The sequence below is a fragment of the Momordica charantia genome (genome assembly GCF_013281855.1).
Source record: "Momordica charantia cultivar OHB3-1 chromosome 6 unlocalized genomic scaffold, Mcharantia_2.0 BLBB01000006.1, whole genome shotgun sequence".
Taxonomy (NCBI): Eukaryota; Viridiplantae; Streptophyta; class Magnoliopsida; order Cucurbitales; family Cucurbitaceae; genus Momordica; species Momordica charantia.
In genome coordinates this window covers 167,821-184,285 of record NW_028275164.1, presented here as the reverse complement: position 1 = coordinate 184,285, position 16,465 = coordinate 167,821, and the positions used below count along the sequence as shown (strand labels likewise).

The window sequence follows — 16,465 nt, the reverse complement described above, 5'->3', positions numbered from 1 at the left end:
TAATCTCTAATCCACCTCATTTTTATTTCTTCTACCTCATATATCTTTCTTTTCCTTTTTATATATAAACAATTTTTGTCAAATCATGTACATAAATATGTTTACTAATTTATTTTAAATAATAAAATAATTAGAATTTTATTTTAACCAAATTGTCACATGTTCCCCATGGCAGCCGAACACACCACCGGACCAAAGAACTGAATTTGGTGTAAATTTTTTTTAAAAAAATCTTATACAATGGGGATATATATGCATATTTCTCACTTGCCATATATAAATCTCTACTTATTAAGCAACATAAATATAGTTCAAATTTCAAAAGGTTAAGACATCTATCTTCGATCAGTTCGAACATACGTCCCCTCCGATTGTAAAAAAACTAACCTATTTTTATCAATATTTTTCTATATATTCTACTTTAATTAAAAAAAATGTTTAGTTTGCATGATATTTAATATTATTTTAAAAACTATTATACTTTTAAAATTTTCTTTTAAAAATACATTATTCCTGAAATTGCCCCTACTATTTACATTGATTAATCTTTACAAATTATTAATATAAGTTAAAAAGAGAAATATTCAGTGTCATATCATCTGTATTATTCATCTCAGGATTAGTTCATTCATGTTGTATGATTTCATAAAACGAAAATGTAAAGTAATTAAAAAAAATCTGGAAATTTCATTTAATTTGCATGTGGCTTTTAAATAATAAATAAATGTACATCTTTGGATAAATATATAAATATATATATGTATTTTCTTTTGGGGGAGAAAAAAAAGGGTAAAGATAGAATAGCACCTGAAAGGTAGATTGTTGCGTGGAGTTTATTATTGGCAAATTGGGGCTTATGAAAAGTAAGTTGAATGTCCAGAAGGAAATTAAAGAGCAATGGATGTAAAAAGAAAAGATAACAAATAAAGTAACTGGAAGGAGTTATGGGAGCCTGTTTTTTACTATTGTTAGGGGAGACAGTGTGTTCCAATGCGGCATCGTGTTATGGTGGTGTCAAATTCAGCTGGTGAAATTCAGTGTTCGTCTTCAAAATCCTTGGTTCTGCTTCTGCCTTGTTTAACGCACCCCCAAGAAACAAATCAATCAATTTTCTGTGTCGGCCAATTCAACAATCTCGAGGCTTACAACAATGGGGTGCGGAAACTCGAGGCTTATCCCGGATGGAGAGTCGATTCCTGCCCGGATTCGCCCACTTATGCGCCTTAGATTTTCGGATTTGAGGAGGCGTAAGAACGGAAGCAATCTGGAGACTGGAACGCTCTCGAAGAAAGTGCTTCTCAAAGATCACGAAGACAACTCTACCTCTATGCATGTTATTGATAAAAAAAGCGTATCTTTTTCATCTTATTCTTCACCTAGTGGCAGCACCAAACCTGCACCTGCACCTGCACACATCAACAAACAGGACAACAAGGACGATGAAGATTATTCACCAATTCCCATTCCCCTCTCTAGCAACAATGCAATCAAAGAGGACCTCCATGAAGACCACAACAAGAAATCAGGAGAAGATCACATCGAAGACACTGCTCGGTCCATCATCTGTCCTGGATCCCCCAGTTTCAGAGTTTATTTCGTTGAAGAAGAAGATGATGACAAAGCAAGCGGTGAGCTCACGAATCACTTTTACGAATATCCATTTTGCAATTATGAGACCAAGCACATATTTTGCAGTTGAAATCAAAGACGATGTCTCGCACAACAACTCCCCAACCCATGACAGAATCGACACCACCACCACCACCACCACTTGTGCAAATTTTGGCCAGGTACGCCTGCCCACCATACCTATACTTCCTCTCAACTTATATAACTCACGTTTCTCACATTCTTGATCTGACAGGCCCAAGACAGCAAGGTGATCATAACGAAAGGAAAAGAAGGATCCAGGAGTTGTACAAAGGCCATTAGTAGTAAGAAAAGACAAGGTGGTGTAAGGAATCTGTTGAATGTCAAATCTTGCTACCATTTACGTTGTTCTGGCAACGACAGATCCACTCAGCTTCTTGCTAGAAAAGCTCAAGCTCAAGCTTATTAATCATTCTCAAGGGGCTTGGGGAACAGAGGTCTGCTGCTCCTCGTTTATTAGGACATTACTGCCTTTTACTTCGCTAAACATTCCCTCTGTCTCTCCCTCCATCTCATCAAACGTACCATAGGTAGAATCATTAATTACTTTATCAATGTAATATCAATACATTCATTCAAGCCGCTGCTTACTCGGCAACCATCTCTAATACATTGTTCTAATGTCCAATATGGCGCCATTTTTTTTTTAATTCTAATCCCCAACCTTCTTTGATAACAAAATCAGAAACACGTGGATTTACACCACTATATTCATATCTGAGCTTCTTTTTTTTTCACTACATCACAAAATATCAAATTCAAGTTGCATGATTCTACCACTTAAAACATTATAGATCCACATTGATCTATATTTTCAAAACACAAACAAAAAAAACTGTGATGCAAATACATATGCAAATAGTAGTAGATTGGATGTTAGTTGTGCACTTTTTTTCATGAACTAGCAAAATTAAAAGTTTGCCTACTCGGGGTGCTTAGTGAAAGCAGAAGAGAGGAAGTCCTCATCCTCCTTGAAGATCTCCAGATTCTTGCATTTCAGTATAAAATTAACAGCCTCATCATCAAAATTCACCAAAAAGGCCAACTTTATCAGCTCAGATAATGCACATATGTAATCACTATACTGCCAAAGGACACCCTCAGATATGACCTCAGAAAAGTAGGTAGCACGCTTTATCATCTCCTTCTGTCCACCTGATATCACCATTTTCTGGATGAACAACTTTGAACTGTCCCGTTCCCAACGCATCAACCCACCTGCAGGCGCTTCAATGACCTTTCCTGAAGTCAGGGATAGACTATATTTTATCATCACAGGTTCTACAGTCTCAAAAACAGAAAGATTGAGGAGACATTGAACAACTTCATGCCTCTTTTCTGCTTCAATTTTCTTAGTAGGGTCTGCTAAAAAACCAAGAATGAGTCGCACCACCCCTCTTCCAATCCAAATGTCATCTGGATTCACCTGCTTCATACTGATTCCATCAACCATGTCTGCCTCTACCATCTCAACAGACTCAGATAGATTCCGAACTCCTATGTTCTTATAAACTTCCAGCAACCTTGATCGAGGCAAGAAAGGTGAGCTCGGCTGAGGATACCACACAAAAATGGGATGAGGAGAGTTTTCTTCAAATACATCCTTCAATCGAAGATCATCGGCAACAAACACGTCACGCTTATCAAACAAAAAAACTGACTCATCTGAACCAGAAACTGCAGGCACTTTGGCAATGGCATCAATGACAGCTTGCTCCGTTTTTGAATTATAGTGCTTAGTGACATATTTCCAAAACTTAAAGCACTTGTCATGAGATAGTTGGTCCTGATTTCTTTCCCAACTTTTCCAGAGTTTGCAGTAGTCGACAATCGAAGGATTGGATCTTACTTGAAAGGCTTTGGAAAAGAAAATGAGTAAATCTTGTTTATAGTACCTCTCGAGAACTGTCAACTGCAGACCAAAAAGGTCTTCCTTGTCAAAAAGAACACAATCTTCTGGGTTGATCCACTGGCCACCATTATTTCCATCAGGTACCCAAATCCTTCTAGCAGCTTCAGTTTCTGGCTCCCAGTTGAATGCACTCAAATAAGTATACATTCGTACAATAGTGGAGAACTCGCTATGAAAATCAAGGAAACTTGACACTAGTTCACAACCATGGTCCAAATCAACTATCACCCCCAATTTTTTGAGCTCCTTCTTATAGGACTTGATGTCAAACTTGTAAAATTCTTCGTCCATAAAAGGCCCATCAGTCGGCTTCAGATGAGGACCCCACTCAGGAATGAAGAGCAAACACTCTTTTGGAGACTGGTAACCAAAAGAGGTCTTCAACCATCTCTGCGAGACCTTTCTGGAGAAATTATCTGAAAAGGAATAATTCTTCTCCATCAAAGTTCGGATGCAGTCCAGAAGTGAAAGAACGTTTTCAGAAGTAATATTGACGGGATTTTGTGGAAGATAAAGCCCATCAGCAACCATTTGAGCACCATCTTTAAAGTCAGTAACAACTCCCATATTCTTCAACTCATTTTTATATTCATGAATATGGTTTTCATAGTAGTTTTCACTATCATCGATAAAAGGAAGGAGAGCAATTGCAGATATAGATTCCCAACTTGGACCATACAATATGCAATCTTTAGGAGATCTATGATCACCGAGTCGAGTCCGTAACCACTTCAACTCATGAATGCACTTCTTAAGTTCCGAAGGAAACTTTGTAGTTGCTTTAAGCTGTTTGTAGCTTGACAGAAACGACATCACACTTTCCTTTGTTAGAGAATTTTTAGTCGCTCGTTGCCTGAATACTTGAGAAAATGCTTTTACTGCTTCTTCTAAATCGACCACCACTCCCAGTTTTTTCAATTCCCTCTTGTAAGATGAGATAATGCAGCTTCCATAGAAGTCACAATCAACAACAGGGAAACCAGTAAAAACCTGCATAATGCAACCCCACGAAGGATCTGACAAGTAACATTCAGCCGGAGATTTGTAGCCTAGATTTGTCTTGAGGCATTTCACACTTTTGAATGTGTTGACAAGATAATCGGCTGATCTTGATTCCAATATACAGTGAAGAATCAATAGAAATGCCTCGGCTCCCAGACAAGTTAATTGAGTAGGTGGCTTCAAATTGTCCACAACAAGTTGGGAATTATCCGATGAATCGACCACCACACCAAGCAACTTAAGCTCCTCCCGGAATGACAATATCTCATCACCATAGTAATCCTTGTCAATAAAAGGGATGTTGCTCACAAGTGATGCTGTCTTCCACTCCTCGGTGTGCAATACTGATCCAACTGGAGAGGTATAGCCACGACATGTCTTAAGCCATGTTCCTTTTCTTATGCCAGCAACAAAGCTTTCAACATGCAAATGATTTTTCAAAAATCTGATGAATTTTAACATAGAGAAGACATTTTCTCTTGTCAAACTTGATAAAGTCGCCACTGACATGAGGTGATTCCCAATAAATTCTAAAACTTCACCATATTCAAACATGACACCAATAGTTTTCAGCTCCTCTGCATAGACTTTGAACCCATCAGCGTAGAATTTATGATCAATTAAAGGAATGTCCACCAGAACTGATCCATTTTCCAAAATACTTGCACATGACGTGGAGAGGTCAAAAGATTGAGATGGTGGTCTATAACAAGGAGATCCATTCAGAGTAGTTCTCAGCCAGCAACCTTCCTTTATGCATTTCAAAAACTTGCAAGGAATTGAAACTCGTCTAGTTTTCAAGTTGTGAATCCAACCCAATAGCAAAAGCCCATTCTGCGCGGTCAGTGGTGAAGAAACAACAGAAATTTCTGTATTAGGAGGAGATATAAAAGGGATATCAGAAGCACCAACATGGGTTATGAGAAAATCCATGAGTTGTTTTCTAGTTATAGATTCACCGGCAAAATGGACTGGACAGATGTAATCAGCTCCCAACTCAACATAGCCATTATTTTTCCAAGGATTTGAATCAAGCAATTGTGCCCATTTGCTACCATCTGCTGGGATGAGAAGCACCTGCTTGTGTTTGATAACAACACCGTATTTGTCTACTATTGGCATAACACTGCACAGAGACTTGACCTCGTCATCTGTCAGATACCTTTTTGATGATGAGTGATACAGGAAGTGAACATACCTAATAATGTTCTTTGGGTTATCGCCAATAGAATAGACAAGGAGTTCTGCAAATTGATATACGCTGATGGTATCAACTTTAGCCTGGTCTCTAAGCCATCGCAACAACGTGTCTTTCCTAGAACATAACCGGATGGATTTATGTGTGCTTTCAGGCATAAAAAAACAGTTGGCAACGAATTTGAATTCCCCGTTCGATTTATTCAGCCATGATACATTATGGTCATGACAAGCTAGGTGAACCCTTCTTCCACCATTCCGAGCAGATTCATTTAAACTGCATAGGGAAACATTCCCATCAACACCAACATATCTTACAAGTGGTACATTCTTCATGTTTGTGACATGAAATCTCGAACTCCAATTGTCAGCAAGAAATTGTAAAAGCTCCAAATAAACGTCATCCGACACACCCTCCACAATGTTAGTACCCTGCAGGCACTTTGCATACCATTCATCATCAACTGGTTTCACACCAAGGAAACTAAGAACCTGATCGTATTCCTCTATATCGAATGAAGAACTTAAGATGTACTTTCCATGGGACGCTAGATTAAGCAAACTCACTCCTTGATTGTGTGCCTTCATTAAAATATTCCAAAAAGCCGGCATAATTCTACCCACTTCAGGAGGTTTGTGGAAGAACCTCTGCTTCAGGAAAGAATGACTAGGAACAATATTTGTTTCAAGCAACTTTTCTCTGATTAAATTCATAACAACATTCAACTTCTCGTAGGAAGAAGAAATGATGGGCAGGAAGTTGAACATATGGGCCAAAGAAGACAAGGGAGCTTCAACCGTATTTTTGACCAATGAGATGAAAGCATTGACAAAAGCGGAGGGAACACAATCAAGAATCCCCTGATTCCATTTGTTATCAAGCAGAATGGTTTCCCTGGATGATGATAAAACAAAATCTGCCTGAATTATAAAGGGAAAGTTGGTTATCATCTCGGTAGGAAGGAAAGAGTAGACCCCAGGGGAGTTTAATCCTCTATTGAGACGCTCTCCTTTTGGAAATGCCAACGTGATCACCAATTCCTCCACTCCCATCCTTCGTTCTACTCTGTTTTGTTCCTTGACTGGAAACTTCTGCTTCCACATGTAGTAGGAGCATTGGGTATCAATTTCACAGTTACTTCCCTCGGAAGAGAGATGGAGAGTGTAGGATTCAGCATGAATGTTCTTCCTTGTAACGAAGTCCGTCTCGCTGGAAATGGCAATTGCACTAACAGTGTTGGAATTGGGATCCTCGTTGACTTCCCTGACAGTAAACTGCTTAATCTTTGAAAGGAACAGTAGAACTTCTGGGTGAATGGTTGAAAGTTGGCGCTTGACGGGTACAATCTTGTCGGGCTTCAATGGCAAGACTATTGTGGTTGTTGGGAGTTGAGAATGGGGACCATAAATTTCCTTGATGTTAGAAAGAATGGGGTTGTGTTCAACCCACTCGGGAACAACGTAGCCAACACCAGAATGTGGGCAGGGATGTTCACTGAAGCGTATCTGATATCCGTTGCTGAATATGTAAGGGTGAGAAGTAACGAGGAACACACTTTTGAATCCGATTCCTGCGGAGTTGGGGAGATAAAGGATGGGGTGAAGTGGGTGAAAATTGAAAGAGGAAGAGATCAGGAAAAGAGAGGGGAGGGCAAGGTACCTTTCTCCCCAATATAGCCGCGTTTCCTGTTGTTCTTCTTGGTGGAGCGGCCAACGCTGCAAATGGAGTCGATGTTTTTGGAAGAAAAGCCGGTCTCGTTGTTGAAAATAAGTAGTGTGGTAGCAGCTCCAGTGGCGGTAACGTCGCGGGATGTTAGAATGAGCTGGAGCGAGGGTTTTACAGAAGCGGAATAGTCGTTATCTTCAGCATTCTGGGAGAGGGAGAGGGAGAAGGAGAAGGAGAAGGATATTAATGAGAGTAAGAGAAGTTGTTAAACTTAAATAAATGGCGGTACCTGAATGAGCTCCATGAGAAAGTGAACATCCTTGGTGTAAAGCTCGGCAGAGAGGTTGGTGACGGCCTGATGGAGATCCTCAGTTAAGGGATTGGGAGGTCCTCCAATGGAAAACTTGGTTCGCCTTATATCTTCAATGTGCTCTTTCGGGGTAGCCATTGGCGGCAGCAGAGGAAAACAGAGAGAGACGGATGAAGAAATCAACAGTACTGGCAGTGGCACTCAAAGGAAGGTGGAAAACTTAGGGATGAAGAAAAGGAAGTACGAACTTGAGCAAACAAAAGAGAAAACCGAGTGATAAAATAAAAGTGCTTGGCATTGGCGCTATTCCAAAAGTTTGTGGAAATACTTGTCTGGTTCGAGAAGAGAATTGAAAGGTCGCTGGTCATTGGTCACTCGTCGACGACCATGCATCATTAGCGTGCTCTACAAGGATGTTCGATTCATGTTCACCGTTGCTTTCTTTTTTCAAAATATTGTTGATTTAATTAAGTCGTATCAAATCAAACCTAGTCCACAGAAGTAGGAAGTCATTACTTAAAATTTGGGGATTTCCTACCGATCTTCCCTGAATCGCAAAACCAAACCCCAAATCTCTCCTGAACTTTTCCAAGTGCAAATCTTTCAAATTGGGCCCACAATAATTCGTTGGAGGTCGTCGTCCACAATGCATATTGCATGGACGTACACTATTAAACATGAAAAAGGAAAAAGAAAAATACTCCTCTACCATCTAAGGTAGTCTCTACCTCTAGTCTTCGTCTACAACGTCGTCTCTCTAAACAATCATTATAACTGCAATATTTTCTAAAATTGTTTGCAAATAATATATTTAAATAAATTGTTATATTGTTTATAAAATTATAAAAAAGAAAAATGTCCCAATTTCAAATGGATTAGGATCCCTATAATTTTTTAAAATTTTCTATTAAACACTATATTTTACTCCATGAATTTGCATGATAAATAATTTTAGTTTGTAGTCCCCTCGACGCATTCCTTTCTCTCCCGACATCGTCTCCCACAGAAAGAAATAGTGCAGAGCCGCAGCCCTACCTGTACAACTATTAAAAAAAAGTGCAATTGTAAAGCTTAAGAAATACAAATCTTGAAATATCTTTTTTTTTTTTTACATTAAATAAAGAACAATCTAGATGTATTTGGTTTTTAAAATTTAAAAAAAAAAAATCTCAATGTCTTTTAAACACTCCCTAGACCAATTAGTATCCCTTCTAAACACCCTTTAAACCTCAAGTTCAAATATCAAGGATTAAAAGTGAATTTTATTCTAAAGTTTAAAGAAAATTGAGCAACCACAACTCTAATATAATAATTTTTATTTTCATTCAAATTTTTAAAATATATTTTTAACTTTAAAATATAACTATGATTTTTTAATAACAAATAAGATATATGTTAATATAAAAGATTAAAAACTTTGTGAAATAAAAACTAATTTTAATTATTAATAAAATTATAAATTATACCATATTAGATTTAATTAGTAAGTAGTTTAAATAAGTGGATGAACTAAAACTCAACCGCATACCAGTATTTGAAGCATGTTGCCGTTGAACCACGACAACATCTTGAGGAGCAGAAAGCAGGGCTGTCTCCACTGATCCTTCAAAAATGCCGATGTTCGACTACTGACATTAGGGTGCCTTGGAAAACATAATACAAATAGAAATACCAACCAAACTGATCCAATGCTTCAGCACAACTTCATTTATAAAATACGTAATGCCTACTGGAGCTCAAACTAGCCAACAAGACACAAGGATCTACAAACTTCTTGATGGTATGACTTTAAACATTTTACAACAATTTCAGAATGCATAGCAATGACAACATGTTGAAGGTAAATCACATCATATCATATGTCAACTCTCCTATTTGATTGCATTAATGTAAGATGAACAGAATAAAGACGATGTCTCACAGGAGAAGTTGTGATACGCGAAATACAGTCGCCAAGGCATGACAGCTTAAGAAAAGGGTGTCGTCGAATGTTGAAAGATTCTCTCCAATATAACCAAAGACCCGATAAAGGTAGAATCTGTACTTTATAGTGCAATATGAATGTATTCATTTAAAAGGCTGGTTATTCAGCAATCATCTCTTTAACATTGTTCTAGTAGCCAATGTGCATGTCTTTTTAACTATACACCAAGCCTTATTCAATAACAAAATCAGAGATATTGACAGATCCGCGCCACTAAAGTCATAGTTAATAATATTTCATTATTGCATCCCAAAGTATCAAAATTTGCATTCCACTATTCTGCATAAATATATCACAGATTCACAAAAATTTACATCAAAATACAAGTGAATAAATACTGGCAAAAGAGCATCAAAATATGCAAATAGCAGCAGATGATCCATGTGCACTTTTTTCATGAACTAGCAAAATTAAAAATAAATCTACTTGGATTGCTCACTGAACGCAGAAGAGAGGAAATCCTCATCCTCCTTGAAGATTGCCAGATTCTTGGATTTCATTATGAAATTAACAGCTTCATCATCAAAATTCAGCACAAAGGCCAACTTGATCAGCTCAGATAATGCACATATATAATCACTATACTCCCAAAGGACACCTTCAGATATGACCTCAGAAAAGAAGGTAGCATACTCTATCATCCCCTTATATCCACCTACCATTTTCTGGGTGAAGAACTTTGAACTCTTCCGCTCCCAACGTATCAATCGGCTTGCACTAGCATTGATGACCTCCCCAGAAGTCAGGGATAAACTATAGTTTATCATTACAGGCTCTGCAGTCTCAAGGACAGAAATATTGAGGAGACATTGAACAGCTTCGTGCCTCTTCGTAGCTTCAATTTTCTTAACGGGATCAGCTAAAAAACCAAGAATGAGTTGCACCAGTCCTCTTCCAATTGAAATGTCATTTGGATTCACTTGCTTGAGTGTGATTCCACCAACCATGGCTGCCTCGACCCTCTGAACAGACTCAGAAATATTCTGAACCCCTATGTTCTTATAAACTTCCAACAACCTTGCTTGAGGCAGGGAAGGTGAGCTTTGTTGAGGATACCATACAAAAAGCGGATGAGGATACATTCGTTCAAATAAATCCTTCAATTGAAGATCGTCGGGAATAAATATGTCGTGTTTATCAAATAAAAGAACTCCATCTGAGCCAGAAATTGCCGGTACTTTGGTAATGGCATCAGTGAAAGCTCGCTCAGTTTTTGAATTACAATGCTTAGTAGCATATTTCCAAAACTTAAAGCACTCGTCATGAGATAGTTGATCTTGATTACTTTCCCAACCTTTCCAGAGTTTGCAGTAATCGTCAATTGAAGGATTGGACCTTACTTTAAAGGCTTTGGAAAAGAAATTGAGTAAATCTTGTTTATAGTACCTCTCTAGAACTGTCAAGTGCAAACCAAACAGGTCTTCCTTGTCAAAAAGTACACACTCTTTTGGGTTGATCCACTGTCCATTATTATTTCCATAAGGTGACCAAATCCTTTTAGCAACTTCGGTGTCTGGCTCCCAATTGAATGTACTCAAATAAGTATAGATTCGTATTATTGTGGAGAAGTCGCTATGAAAATCAAGGAAACTTGACATTAATTGACATCCATGGTCCAAATCAACTATCACCCCTATCTCTTTGAGCTCATTTTTATACAACTTAATGTCAAACGTGTAAAATTCTTCATCAATAAAAGGCCCATCAGTAGGTTTCAGAAAAGATTCCAATTCAGGAATGAAGAGCAAACTCTCCTCCGGAGCCCTATAACCGAAAGAAGTCTTCAACCATCTCTGCGAGACCTTTCTGGAGAAATCATTTGAAAAGGAATAATTCTTCTCCATTAAAGTCCGGATGCAGCCTAAAAGTGAAAGCACATTTTCAGAAGTAATGTTAACAGGATTTTGTGGGAGACAAAGCCCAGCAGCAACCATATGAGCACCATCTGCAAAGTCAGTAACAACTCCCATATTCTTCAACTCTTCTTTGTATTCATGAATGTGGTTTCCATAGGAGTTTGTACTATCATCGATAAAAGGAAGGAGAGCAATTGCAGATATAGATTCCCAACTTGGACCATACAATATGCAATTTTTAGGAGATCTATGATCACCGAGTCGAGTCCACAACCACTTCAACTCATGAATGCACTTCTTAAGATCCGAAGGAAATTCTTTGGGCGCTTTCGACTGTTTGTAGCTTGACAGAAGCAATATCGCACTGTCCTTTGTTAGAGAACTTGTAGCTACTCGTTGCCTGAACTCTTGACAAAATGCTTTGATTGCTTCCTCAAAATCGACCACCACTCCCATTTTTCTCAGTTCCCTCTTGTAAGATAAGATGCAACTCCCATAGAAATCACAATCAACTAGAGGGAAATCACTAAAAACCTGCAGAATGGAAACCCAAGAAGGGTCTGACAAGTAACATTCACCAGGAGGTTTGTAGCCTAGATTTGTTTTGACGCATTTCACACCTTTGAATGTGTTAACAAAAAAATCGGCTGACCTTGATCTTAATATATAGTGAAGAATCAACTGAAATGGCTCGGCTCTCAGACAAGTTAACTGAGAAGGTGGCTTCAAATTGTCCACGACAAGTTGGGAAACTTCCTGGAAGTCAACCACCACACCAAGCAACTTAAGTTCCTCCCGGAATGAAAGAATCTCATCACCATAGTAATCCTCGTCAATAAAAGGGATGTTGCTAATAAGTGAAGCTGTCCTCCACTCCTTATTGTACAACACCGATCCATCTGGTGTGGTGTAACCATGACGTGTCTTAAGCCATGTTCCTTTTCTTATGCTAGCAATAAAGCTTTCAACACAAAACTGATTTTTCAAAAACCGGATGAATTTTAATATGGAGATGACGTTTTCTCTTGTTAAACTTAATAAACTCGCCACTGACATGAGGTGGTTCCCAATAAATTGTAATACTTCAACATTTTCAAACATGACGCCAATAGTTTTCAGCTCCTCTTCATAGCCCTTTAACCCGCCAGCATAGAATTTGTGATCAATCAGTGGGATTTCCACAGGAGTTGGTCCATTTTGCAGAATACTTGCACACAATGAGGAGAGGTCAAAAGACTGCGATGGTGGCCTATAACCAGGAGATCCATTCAGAGTAACTCTTAGCCAGCAACCTTCCTTTATGCATTTCAAAAATTTGCAAGGAATGGGAAATTCTCTAGTTTTCAAGCTGCGAATCCAATCTAATAGCAAAAGCACATTCTGCACAGTAAGTGGTGAAGAAACAACAGAAATTTCTGTGTTGGGGGGAGACAAAAAAGGGATATCCAAAGCACCAATATGTGTTCTGAGAAAATCTATGAGCTGTGTTCTAGTCATAGTTTCACCGGCAAAATAGGCCGGGCTGATGTAATCTGCTCCCAACTCAACATAGCCATAATTTTGCCAGGGATTTGAATCAAACAATTCTGCCCATTTACTACCATCCGCTGGGATGAGAAGTCTCGGTCTCTGTCTGATGACAGCGCCATATCTGTCTACTACTGGCATAACATTAACACTGCACAGAGACTTGACCTCAACATTTGTCAGATAATTTTTCGATAATGAATGATATAGGAAGTGAACATAGGTAATTATGTGCTTTGGGTTATAGCCAAGAGACTCGACAAGGAGTTTTCCAAATTGAAATACGCCGATGGCATCAACTTTAACCTGGTCTCGAAGCCATTGCAACAACGTGTCTTTCTTAGGAAATGACCGGATGGATTTCTGCGTGCTTTCTGGCATAAAGAAACACTTGGCAACAAATCTGAACTCCCTATTCAATTTATTCAGCCATGGTAGATGATCATGATGCGCAAGGTGCACCTTTCTTGCACGACATTCATTTAAACTACATCGGAAAACATTCCCATCAAGACCAACATATCGTACAAGTGGTACGTTCTTCATGTTTGTAACATGAAATCTTGAACTCCAGTTGTCTGCAAGAAATTGTAGAAGCTCCAAATAAACATCATCCGACACAGCCTCCACGATGTTAGTACCCTGCAGGCATTTTGCATACCATTCATCGTCCACTGGCTTCACACCAAGGAAACTAAGAACCTGATCGTATTCCTTTATATCGAATGACGAACTTAAAATGTACTTTCCATGGGACGATAGATTAAGCAAACTCACCCCTTGCTTGTGTGCCTTCGTTAATATATTCCAAAAGGCCGGCATAATTCTACCCACTTCAGGAGGTTTGTGGAAGAACCTCTGCTTCAAGAATGAATGACTAGGAATGATATTTTCTTCAAGCAACCTTTTTTTTATTAAATCCCTCACAACATTCAACTTCTCATAGGAAGAAGGAATGATGGGTAAGAAGTTGAACATACGGGCCAAAGAAGGCAAGGGAGCCTCATCTGATGTTTTCACCAATGAGACGAAAGCATTGACAAAAGCAGAGGGAACACAGTCAAGAATCCCCTGATTCCATTTGTTATCAAGGAGAATGGTTTCCCTGGATGATGATAAAACAAAATCTGCCTGAATTATAAAGGGAAAGTTGGTTACCATCTCGGTGGGAAGGAAAGCGTAGACCCCAGGTGACTTTACTCCACTATCGAGAGGCTCTCCATTTGGAAATGCCAATGTTATCACCAATTCCTCCACTCCCATCCTCCGTTCCACTCTGTTTTCTTCCTTGACTGGAAACCTCTGCTTCCACATGTAGTAGGATAATTGGTCATCGATTCCGGAGTCATTTTCCTCGGAAGAGAGATGGAGAGTGTAGGATTCAGCATCGACGTTCTTCCTTGTAATGAAGTTTGTCTCCGTGAAAATAGCAATGGCACTTACAGCGTTGGACTTAGGATCCTCACTGGCTTCCCTATAGGAAAGCTGCTTAATCTTTGAAAGGAACAATAGAACTTCCGGTTGAATGCTAGAAAGCTGCTGCTTCACAGGTTTGATCTTGTCAGGCTTCAACGGCAAAACTATTGTGGTTGCTGGCAGTTTAGAATGCTGACCGTAAATTTTCTTGATGTTGGAAAGAACTGGATTCTCTTCAACCCACTCAGGAACAACGTATCCAACGCCACAATGTGGGCAAGGTTGTTCGTTGAAGCGTATCTGATATCCGTTACTGAATATGTAAGGCTGAGAAGTAATTAAAAAAACACTTTTGAATCCAATTCCTGCAGATTTGAGATTGAGAATAAATCCAATTAGATGATGCGAGTAAAAAAAAAGAAAATAGATGGAATGGAATGGAAAGGAAAGGAAAGAAAACCTTTCTCCCCAATATAACCGCGCTTCCTCTTGTTGTTTTTGGTGGAGCGGCCCACGCTGCAAATAGAATCAATGTTGCTTGAAGAAAAGCCAGTCTCGTTGTTGAAAATAAGTAGTGTGGTAGGAGCTCCAGTTTGGGTGACGTCTCGAGACGTTACAATGAACTCGAAGGAGGGTTTGACAGAGGTGGAATAGTCGTTATCTTCAGCATTCTGCGTGTTGATCAGAGTTGAGAGTTGAGGGGAAAATGGTGGTATGGTATGGTATGGTATTATACCTGAATAAGTTCCATTAGAAAGTGAACGTCCTTGGTGTAAAGCTCCGCAGAAAGGTTGCTGACAGCATGGTGGAAATCCTGGGTCAAGGGGTTGGGTACTCCTCCGATAGAAAACTTGCTTCTCCTGATTTCTTCAATGTGCTCTTTAGGGCCCATTTTGCAGCCTGCAGACAAATACATACACAAATGAAGCTCGTACTATGTACCCATGTAGCAAAACGAAAAATCAGCAACACTACTGGAATGCCACAATAAGGCTTACGGATTTAAGGTTGATTGCAGCAGAAGAAGGAGCAAGTTTTTGGCGCTCTGCCACTGCAGAATACACACAGAGAAGGTCGTGACTCGTGACCTGTGACTCGTTGCTAGTGCGTGTGCATGGAAACCGGAAAGACTGCGTGATGTCTCTCTTCCTCTTCAAGGAATAGGATGATCCTCCAAGCAAAATTGGGATTTTTCCCCCTTTCTCTTAATTCAATTTCTACTTTTTACCCTCTTCCTAAAATCTCTTATTCGTGACTAATATTTTTTATGGTACAAAAAAATAAATTTCTTCCCGATCTTTATTCCCTCCATCAATCTCTTTACAAATTTCTATATGAAAAAAATCTTAACTTTTTATTTGAATAATCAATTACAAATCTAAAAAAATATTATTTTTAAACTTAAAAAATCAATTATGAATCTAATAAGAAAAATAGCTATTTAAAACAAAAATTCAAATCACATCATAAAATATTAAATAGTTAATTTTCTAAAGAGATATTTTGATAATTTTACAAAAACAAAAAGTGAAAAAGAGTCAATTTTTTAGATTTTCTTTTACTTATATTTGATTTTGATTTGATTTTTCCCTTATCCGTTTAGTAGAATTAGTAAAATAGCAACCACATCAGTTTTTTTAAATACAATACTTCAAACAAAAGATGGAGGTCCAATCTTAAAATGATAACTTGTTTATTTTTTTTTTTTTTGGTTTGTTTAGTACAACATTATTAGATTTGATTATTTCTTTCTTTTTTTCTTTTTTTTGGTTTGTTTAGTACAACATTAGATTGGATGATTTTCCATGTTTCTTTAATTTGAATTTGAAGATTCAATCCAATTAATGGGATTAATAAATTTATGTACTGTTGTTACTTTTTCTCTCTTCTTTGGCGGCCGCATCATCTTCCACAGCATTTTTTTCCTTTCAACATTTTATATACA

The 16,465-nt window shown here is 38.4% G+C and overlaps 3 protein-coding genes across 4 annotated transcripts; 1 reads left to right on the top strand and 2 right to left on the bottom strand.

The window, feature by feature from the left end:
• The first annotated feature begins 604 nt into the window (after nt 1-604).
• On the top strand, nt 605-2,059 carry LOC111007223 (nuclear polyadenylated RNA-binding protein). 2 transcript variants are annotated; one of them, XM_022279512.2, is made up of 3 exons: nt 605-1,628; nt 1,708-1,790; nt 1,865-2,059. In XM_022279512.2, exons 1-3 carry the CDS (start codon nt 1,151-1,153, stop codon nt 2,057-2,059), a joined length of 756 nt encoding a protein of 251 aa, XP_022135204.1. In that variant the 5' UTR covers nt 605-1,150. The 2 variants fall into 2 exon arrangements, with proteins under 2 accessions (XP_022135204.1, XP_022135203.1); XM_022279511.2 differs by having other exon boundaries at nt 624-1,628; nt 1,696-1,790.
• A 269-nt stretch (nt 2,060-2,328) lies between these two features.
• On the bottom strand, nt 2,329-8,033 carry LOC111007222 (uncharacterized). Its single transcript, XM_022279509.2, has 3 exons — nt 7,717-8,033; nt 7,422-7,632; nt 2,329-7,332 (listed from the first exon to the last, which is right to left on the bottom strand). The coding sequence occupies exons 1-3, from the start codon at nt 7,873-7,875 to the stop codon at nt 2,573-2,575; spliced, it is 5,130 nt and encodes a 1,709-aa protein (XP_022135201.1). The 5' UTR covers nt 7,876-8,033; the 3' UTR covers nt 2,329-2,572.
• Nucleotides 8,034-9,975: 1,942 nt separating this feature from the next.
• On the bottom strand, nt 9,976-15,414 carry LOC111006936 (uncharacterized). The gene is made up of 3 exons (XM_088124898.1): nt 15,257-15,414; nt 14,981-15,191; nt 9,976-14,885 (listed from the first exon to the last, which is right to left on the bottom strand). The coding sequence occupies exons 1-3, from the start codon at nt 15,410-15,412 to the stop codon at nt 10,144-10,146; spliced, it is 5,109 nt and encodes a 1,702-aa protein (XP_087981024.1). The 5' UTR covers nt 15,413-15,414; the 3' UTR covers nt 9,976-10,143.
• Between the last annotated feature and the right edge of the window lie 1,051 nt (nt 15,415-16,465).